Raw genomic sequence first — 9,409 nt, 5'->3', positions numbered from 1 at the left:
AAAGAGTGCATGAGAACTTTCCCTCTGACACTCCCCGAGCTGAGAAGGAGCAGGAGTCCCCTTGTCGATGGACTGAGGCAGGAACACGAGGGGAAGGATTCTCCGCTACAGAACTGCAGGGACTTGGGGAGAGAGAGCAGCCCGGGATGCCTGGCATTTCCACCTGGAGCACCTGGGTGGGTGGCACCCTCCATTACATATGATGGACTCCTAACAAGACGAGCAGGCGAGAGGCAAGATGATGAGTGGGGTTTTAGGTAGAATTTGAGGTACTTTTGGTGGAGAAGCTGAGTAGGCAGTTGGAAATTTGAGCCTGAAGTTCATGAGAACTGTTGGGAGCTGGAGGTATGGATTTATGAGTTACTGGACTATGGATGATGGATGGAGCCAGAGGCATGGGTGGGACCGACCAAGGTGAGCATGGAAGGCAGGACACTCTTCCCAAAGTGGCTGTGCCCGGAGTCCCCAGCCTCTCGCCCTGCTCCCGCTCTACATGGCACCCATGATACTGAGACCCTTCTCCCCATCCTGTCCTTTTGAGAGGAATGTAAGCAGATGTGGGCTGAGAGGCTGTGAGGCCACAGAAACTCTGGACCATCAGGGTTGAAGGCAGAAGAGGAGTGCACAGGGGGATAAATAAAAAGGCCCATTATAATGTGGGATTGTTTGTTTTTGGTTTTTTTTTTTAATGTGGACCATTTTTAAAGTCTTCATTGAATTTGCTACAATACTGCCTCCATTCCATGCCTTGGCTCCTTGGCCGGGAGGTATGTGGGATCCCGGCTCCCCAACCAGGGATCGAACCTGCACCCCCTGCGCCAGAAGGCAAAGTCTCAACCAGTGGACCGCCAGGGAAGTCCCTGTGGGACTGTTTTTTGACTTAGGTTTAACTAACGTAGTACTGGGTGAGGAGCTGATCTGGCTTGTTAAAAACCCTGTCACCTCTGCTGCTGTTCTGTTTGTTTGCTGGCAGCTAGCAAGAACTCTAGAAATGTTTATTGAATTAAGTGGTAAATTCAAGTTTACAAATAAGGGTATTTTTTCTGTCTTTAGGATGTTCTTTAGGACATATTAGTGTTGTAGAGTAATTAAAGCCACTTGAACAAAATTTTCTGAAATCTTCAGAAGAACAAATGAACCTTTTGTAGGTTTTCTTCTGTGGAATTTAGCTGTAAGCTATTGACATTAGTGGTTACTAACATTAGTGGTTCTCTTGGTGCCAATAATTGTTGGGTTTTCGAATATCCATTAAGTGAGATGTGAATGGTGAGAATGGGAGAGCTCATAGGTCACATCTTTTAACTTTTGATGCCTCAGCTACTCATATTAAAATTTCAGGAATTTACTACCTTTCCATGTTGTTAATACACATCAGAAAGGCTAAAATGCTGACTTACACCTCAACATTGGAATAATCGATGTTTGATCATTGCACTACTATTACACCACTGCATTCTAATTTGTATTACAGGTTCCAGATAAGTGGACTTAAGGACTTTAAGGGTGGCAGTGTCCTTGAGGGAAGTGGTAAACTTCTGCTTCTGAAATTTATCTTTTCTGGACAGAGATTCATCAAACTCTGCAGGAAAGAGAAAGGCTCAATGCCTTCTCCCTAATGGCTCTGCCAACTGAGATACTGATGTGCTTCCTCTCAGAGAGCCTTCTTGTTTCTTTATCACCTTTTCCTCTTCTGTCTCCTTCTGCAGTATGTTCTCATCTGTACTTTGCATACATTAAGCCTAATATTTGGTGTTGAAGAAATGTCTGGTCTCTCTTTTGAAAATATCTCTGTTTTATTGCCTTGACTAAGATTCAGATTAAGAAAGAAGGTAACTAGACATGACAAAACTAATACACAGGAAGTGAACCTTGTGACCTTAATGCTTCTGGCAAAGGAAATATTTCATGAAGAGTTCATTAGTGCCCATGTTTTACTAATGCCAGATTCTGTCTGTAGGATAGGGTCCTTCTCCGTTGGTTCTCATTTCCTTCTGAGCCCTAGCTGATGATGCCTTCTTTTATACAGAATCATTGAAGATTTTTTAGCAGGAGAATAATATGATTTAAAATGTTTTAAGAAGGCTATTCTATATGTATAATTAACTAAATTAACCAAAACGGCTCTACTGTGCTCAGCATGTATAGTGTAGCATCACATTTGTTTTTCCATATTTCCATTTCACCTGGAATATGTTCTAAGGCAGGCTAGACCCAGTGAATAATACAGAAATTATAAAACGGGGCCCCTGACAACCCAAGGAAGTTCACATTTCTCCACAAACCTAATGCCGCTCTCTTTTAGTTATAAGAAACAGAAACCCTCAACTTGGAAAAAAGGAAATTTATTGGCTTATGTCGCTAGAAGCCCAAGGGGCTAGATCCAGGAGTTTGTACAATAGCATCGAGATTCAGCATCTGTGAGGTGCTACCTCTGAATTGACTTCCAGGGAGAGAAACCCAGGTCCATGTGGTCCTCGGGCTCACCACCTCAGCTGGGGGCACTCCTTTTCCCCCTTGTTTGTATCATGAGCCCATCCCTGAACCAGTCACAGGGGGAAAAGTTACCTTGACTGGAAATATTGGGTCTGTGTACATTTTGTGGGGCAGGCAGGCCCACACAGAATGGCAGCCTTACCAGGTTTCGGATCGGGGTGGAAGCAGTTCTTGAAAGTAAAAGATGTTGGGCGGGCAGAAAAAAAAAAGAAACACCCCATGTGAATCACGCAAAGACGGCACTGGTTAGAAGATAGAATAGATTTTTCCAGAGGAAGTTGATAAGACAAAGCATGGAGGAAGAGATGTCGGATGTAGAGATAAAGATAAGAACCAAAAAAGTTGTTGAACTCCCCATGATTCCAGCCTCTTAGTTCTGCTTCAACTTTCCATTCATTATATTTTTCCTTTATTGAAAATTCTACTTTGATGGTAGTACATTTGGAGCTAATTACGCCTCGCAGCCCCTGGATGAGAGTTGGCCAAGGTAAGCAAGCCTTATTTTCAAAGATAGGAGGGGCATGTGCTATTTTTGGATGGTTTCGCTTTATTGTATCCACCTTGAATGTTGTTTTAGAAATTTCTAATCTAAAGCACAGACTCTTGTTTTCTCTTATAAAACTTAAGTCTTTCCATGTATAATCATAGATTTATATGAAAGTATGAAATTAAGTTATTTAAATCAATCTAGATCTTCATTTTAAAGACCAAATAGAAACACATTTGAAATACAATTACCAACATACTACTCTGATGTTTTATTCTTATATTTGAATATATAATGTGTCTTGGTAAGCTACTGAAAGAAACATAAGGCTTTAGTAAGCTCCTAAAACTAATTTGCATAGTGGATTTGACCTAGGGTCTCCCTGAGTATTTTTGTATATAGAGAATATATACCAAAAAGTTGAGTGTTTTTGAATACTGAGGGTGACAGAATATAAAATTAACTGAAAAGATTGTTACATCTGGTGGATGCATGGTATCATTTTCAGATCACCTAGTCAGATTTAAGAGGCATTTGAAATGTACGTATTGAGAAAATTTAGCTCTCTCGGTTGAGATCTATTCTCCATCCATTCTCGGGGCAAACACTGGCAGCACTTCCTGTGGATAATGTAGTCAGGACCTGGAAAAGGTCGATATGAAGATGGGTGACAGCTGGCCCCTACCTCAAGTAGTTTTTCAGCAGTGCTTAAGAATCTTGGGATCCACAGTTGTAGGACAAGCACAATATTTTATTTTAAATCATAAAAGGATACCTCCAAATTGAGATTCTAAAAATTTGTATTCAAGAAAAATTGTCTTAGGCTTTCCAGAGCGGGAGGATTAGTCATATTCATAGTTTCATAAACTGGGCTACTGTAACAGTTATATTCCTCTTCATGGGAGTCTGTGTGGGGTTGCAGCATTTCTGCTTCCAGTCCGGCCAGGCACCCGCACACACACACTCCATGCACTCGGGGTATGTGACAAGGGGTAGTTTTTCACACATCTGGAGTAAGACCTCACATCCCCAGAGAGGAACTGGTCATAGATTTGAAACATTTCAAAAAGCATTCAAAGGTGCTTGTTTGACCTTTTAAAAATAACAAAAAAAAAAAAAGCAAAAAAACCTTGTTATGTGCCCAGCTATCTCATTTGCTCCTGCTGTTCCCATGGATTTGTGATAGTTTTAATCATGGAAATTAGAAATCACAGGAACTGGAGAGGTCAGCCTTGCAGCTGGGTTAATAGAGGAGCCAGTTCTCAAACCCAGGCCGGAGGTTCTCCTTTGCTCCCCGTAGATTGAACTTCTTTTTCTTTTTATGTTATTCTGGTTTTTAAAGGCAGCAGCCTCCTTGGAAGGAAGAGAAGCACCCTGGGTTCAGGCTAACATCTGCACTTAACAGGTACATGGCTTGTTTTCTAGTAGAAATAAACTTTAAGCCAGTCACCTTGATTGTCCTGATGTTTTCTAATATATCATCCATTTGCCAGAGTACGTTTATATCAGTTATGTTTATATGAAGTGTTTAAAAAAAAAAGAGGAACCCAAATCTCCCACCAGGTCGTTAACGTCTGCTCGGGACACTGCAGCAGTGTGAGAACATGAGGTCTGAGTGGATAACAGGGTCTGCCTCTCTTACTCTGTGACCTTGAGCAAGTTATGTAGCTTCCCTATGCCTCAGTTTACTCATCTGGAAAAGAGAGATAACAGTACCAATATCAAGGGGTGGTTGTGAGGATTAAATAAGGTACATAAGGAACTTGGGAATCATAAGTATTCAATATACATTAGCTATTAAATGATCACTTTGAGCCAGTGGTAAGTGTTCTACATAAGTCATTTTTTTTGATCCTGATAACATTCTACAAGAATGAGTAGTATTTTCTGTTCTAAGAGGTTATAAACGACTTGTCCAAGGCCACTTAGCTAATGTGTGATGGAACTGGGATTTGAAAAAAAAAAAAAAATTAGTGCAAAATTTTAACATATACAAAAAAGAGTTGGAAAGGAAAATAGTTATAAGAATTCCGTGTGCCCATCCTTCAGCTTCTATTTCTACCCCGCCGTCCCCCACACCCCCCTCCCACCACCGGCCAGATAAAGTATTTCACCTGTAAATATATCTTAACAGTATAAGCCTGATAGGAACCTTTTTTAAAAAAACATAACCACAATGCCATTATTACACTTAACAAAATTAACAGTAATTTCTAACATTATTTAATACCCAGTCTGTATTCAGATTTTCCCAGTTGTCTCTCTGCATTTGATTGATATTCTCCTGAGTCTTTTTGAATCTGTAAAGGAGCTAGAATCTGAACCCAGGGCTCTCTGATCCCAGAGTCCACACTCTTCCTGTTTTTCATGTAGGTTCTGAACCGCCTCTCCCTTTGTCTGAACACAGCACAGCCATGGTGCACAGTCAAGCCACATGGCTTGGTGGCCACAGAAGGCCATCACCTGGAACAGCCCACAAAGAAGCATTTTAGATTAATTTCAGGTCTCTCACAAGTTCTTTTTATGGCAGACAGTTTGACCCTTGGATGAGATAAGTAAATAATATCTCTTAGAGTCGAAGCTAAATATAAATTGGAGCTGTCTGGGAGAATTCCAGAAATTTGCTATAGTTCAACGGTTCCCAAAATGTTTGTCTTAAGACTCCTTTGCAATCTTAAAAGCCATTGAGGCCCTCAGTGTTTGTTTGTGTGAGTATATTTGTTTGTATTTCGCTATTGATATTGGAAATTAAATTGAGAGATTTATAGAAACTTATTAATGCATTTAGAAATAAAATAACAATAATAAACTCATTACATGTCAATAAATATCTTTTTTTAAGAAGCACAGTTATATTTTCTGAAACAAAAAAAATTTACTGAGAAGAGTGGCATTGTTGTACCTTTTACAAATCTCTTGAAGATAGCTCGATTCTCTGCTTGTGCATTCAGCCTGCGGTGACATCACAGGTCACAAGGCTGCTGGAAAACTGTGCTCATGAGAGAGCGAGAGTGAAAGGGCAAAGGACACATTAGGGTTATTTTGAAAGTTATCTTGACCTTGCATTCTCCCTGGAAGGGTTTGAGAGTCACTGCTACCGGTGATCCTTCGTACAGGAGGAGTTATTCTCAGATGGGGAAAAGCTAGTGCAGCCACAGAGAATATACTGATCACAGCGATCTTCTGAGTTGCGAGGAAAACTGGGAAGTTTCTTAGAGGAAGCCGTGAATCCAGGGTCTGCCTTGTTGAACCAGATCATTATGCCATTAGCTTCAAAGGAAAAGATCATACAAGTACAAATTACAGTCTTTTGGGTGTGGGCCATCCTCAGAGGCTGTTACTGATCTAAGGGACTTCAGGTAGGTCCAGACCCCTCATTTTATGGATGATTGCAAATCTGTTATTCTTGCCTTCTTTCCTGTTGGTAATTTTCAGCAAAGAACATTGCATTTTCACTAAGGAAAAATGGATTTTCAGCCAGACTCTCTCCTCCCCCCATTAGGACCAATTCTGACTCTGCTCTTCACACGAGTGCTCTGAGCACCAAGCCCCAGGACCCCTATGGAGGAGGGGGCCAGTCGGCCTGGCCTGCCTCATACATGGGTAAGACATGCAGGCCCGATGCTAACAGCATCTGTGCCTTCTCATTCTGTCCTATGGGAACCGGGAGAGAGAAAAGCTTAAACCGCAAGTGCATTTCCCTGATTCGTGGTCCTCAGGGAAAAACTCCTGGCAGGGGAGATGTGTGTGTGCTCATGATGAAATAAGAATGGAGCTTCTCTCCTGCCTCTTCCTCTGCAAATTCTCTCTTCTTTGCCTCTCTTGACCCTCCAGCTTTCTCTACTCCACACTCTTCCATTTTCAGGCCCTCATCATTTTTATAGGGACTCATAACAGCTTGCTAACTGGTCTCCTTATTTCCAGTCTTATGTCCTCCCAATCCAGTTTTATGTTGGGTTCTCTGAAAGTCCTTTTATCCCATCCAGAATCTGGACAAACTGAGAAATAAAAGTAGAAGTGATGGGTGGAGGTAAATACCACCTTTCTTCCTGACAAGAGGAAGTGACTTTGCTCTGTGGGTCTGTGGCTGTTAAGACTGAACCCCAGAGGGAGACTGACTCCCCCAGTGGCCGGCAGCACTGGCCCAGGGCGCCCCCTGACCCTGCCCCCCGCAGGAGCACCGAGGTCAGACTGCAGGGCAGGGCCAGCAGGGAGGCTGCTCTCCGAGGGAAGGTGCGCCCCTGGCCAGGAGGAGTGTGAGCCAGAGTGAAGCCGGCACCCCCGCTCACTTGTTCCCCTCTTTGCTGCAGGTCATCATTCCACCTCCCTGGGGCCAGAGTGAGTAAAGGGGTGGAGAGAGGCTGGGGGGACCAGGAGTGGGAAAAAGATTTATGCTGTCTGCTTCCAGAATGAACCCACATCTGATCATATTCCTCTCCTGCTTAAAATCTCAGTGCCACCCCCTCACCTCCCAGAGAGGGTCCAAATCTCTCAGTTTGGAATGATGCAAACTCCAGGATCTGGCCCTTGCCCACCTCTCTCCCTTCTCTCCTCACTCACCAGCCCCTCCCCCCAAGTGGGTGAACTATTTCGGTTTCTATTAATGTCCCATCCTCTTCCCATCGCTTCCTCTCTTAACTTACTCCTGGCTCACCTGACCAGGGCCCTCAGCTTTGTCCCCACGTCTGTGGAGCCATCCTTGACCTTCCTCCCTTTTCCAGCCCAGAACTCCCCACGTCCTTCTAACATCCCAAAGCTCCTACCTATAGATGGCCATCTCGGCACCTGTGTCACTTGACTGCCTTTCTCGTGGATGTGCTTCTCTCCTTCTGCTCCCAGGAGGTTTCTTACAGTCAGCGTCTTATGGTCTTACCTTCCGCACAGTGCCTGGCACAGAGGAGTCCTCAGGACGGAGAGTGTGGAGAAATTACTCAGTGGCTTATGTGTACAGAGCACACTCTAGTTGCTGGATCTAACCTGCACGTGAACCAAGTCTGGTTCACTAAGACAAAGACCAAGCCTGCCTTTCTGGGGTTTATAATCCAGTAGGAACAATGGTCCTGAACTATCCATTCCTTATGCACATTGACTCTTGTCCATAAATAGGGCTGTGTGTTTGGTCTTGAAATGGGAATAAATAAATCTTTGGCCAAGATAATGCTAGCTTTTCTAGTTTTCTTTACTTTTTAGGTAGTTTAAACCCTAAATAGTCTCTTTTCCTTCTGAGGAGAATACTCCAGGTCTTATTTCCTTGCATATAGTAGGGATGGGATTTAATAATCCCTATATTGTTGTAATAATACTGCATTTGTTCCCTTGGTGAAATTCAGAGATGCTACATTTACCCGAACAGTTTGTCAAGTATGAGCTCTTATAGAATTGGTTAGGACCATCTAGCTGTTTCCACACATGGGGATATGAGAGTAGAGCTGGCAGTTATGTTGGAATTGGATATGGGTCCACTGCTTACTACTTAGAGAGGTAGGATATACAGGAAGATGGAGTAGTTTAGCTTCCATATAGGTAGGGTTATAGGTAGACTATAGGCATGTATAAGCCTAAAAAAGGTGCAGCAAGTGCTTAGTCTCCCCGGATTAGGAGGGAACCAGACTGATAGGCTTTAACCTGGAACCCTCCAAAAAGAGCTGCATTTCTGCTTCTGCCATTCCTTCATTCGTGTCACCCTCTGTTTAAAGTTTCCGCTTCTCTAGAAAGGGCCAAAGGCCTAGAGAGAACAAGGTAACAAGATCTTGAGGCCTGCATGCAGAGAGAAAAAAAAAAAAAAAAAACTAAAGAAAGTGATTAATTGAGTGAAGTATTTATGCCAAGAGTGATGTAGCCTCTGAGGGAAGAGGTAAGAAATGTCAGAAGGTGTGAGTGAGGATGAATAAGAAAAGCAGAAGAATGTCAGTGTTGATCCTAGTAGACAGAGAAATACAAAAAGCAGAAAGAAAGAAATCCTGGAGCAGAATTCCTGGGTCACTCCTTTTCACATCAGCAGTTAGAAACCGTTGGGCCCCAATATCTCTCAACCGTGGAAGGTGGGCCGACCTCCAGCTTGAATGTCTGAACTGTGTGCCTGCTTCTGCAAAGTTGCCTTGCAAGTATAGCAGAACTCAGAAACACATCCAAATATGGATGTGTTTACATGGGAAAGCCAATGTGTTTAAAATATTATTCAAGTCTCCAAGGATAGGAATTATTTCTGGAGAATTATATTTGTTGGTGGAAGCTGTTTTAAATAGTTTCATGTACTTTTCCCCCTGTCATTCATTAAAGTTTTTCATTTTCTTTCCTTTTGGACTTTAAAAATATCGACTAGCTTTCCAAAAGGTATTTCTTATTATAGGACCAACCAAATAAAGATTTAAAAAGTGATGGGAAAATATAATTGAAGCCCAGAATTAGGCTCCATAGCAGAAGCAATAA

The 9,409-nt window shown here is 42.6% G+C and overlaps 1 protein-coding gene across 2 annotated transcripts in view; it reads left to right on the top strand.

The window, feature by feature from the left end:
* The window catches only part of CRTC3 (CREB regulated transcription coactivator 3), a 100,244-nt gene that overhangs the window by 65,743 nt on the left and 25,092 nt on the right, over positions 1–9,409 (top strand). For both annotated transcript variants that reach the window (XM_007470560.1, XM_007470559.1), the window contains exons 4-6: positions 2,919–2,980; positions 4,323–4,385; positions 6,483–6,583. In XM_007470560.1, coding sequence (XP_007470622.1) covers positions 2,919–2,980; positions 4,323–4,385; positions 6,483–6,583 — 226 coding nt within the window. The remainder of the gene's footprint in view (positions 1–2,918; positions 2,981–4,322; positions 4,386–6,482; positions 6,584–9,409) is intronic.

Source organism: Lipotes vexillifer, unplaced genomic scaffold (assembly GCF_000442215.2).
Source record: "Lipotes vexillifer unplaced genomic scaffold, Lipotes_vexillifer_v1.1 scaffold412, whole genome shotgun sequence".
Lineage (NCBI taxonomy): Eukaryota > Metazoa > Chordata > Mammalia > Artiodactyla > Lipotidae > Lipotes > Lipotes vexillifer.
Note: the sequence above shows the minus strand (reverse complement) of the source record. Positions and strands in the feature narration are given on the sequence as shown.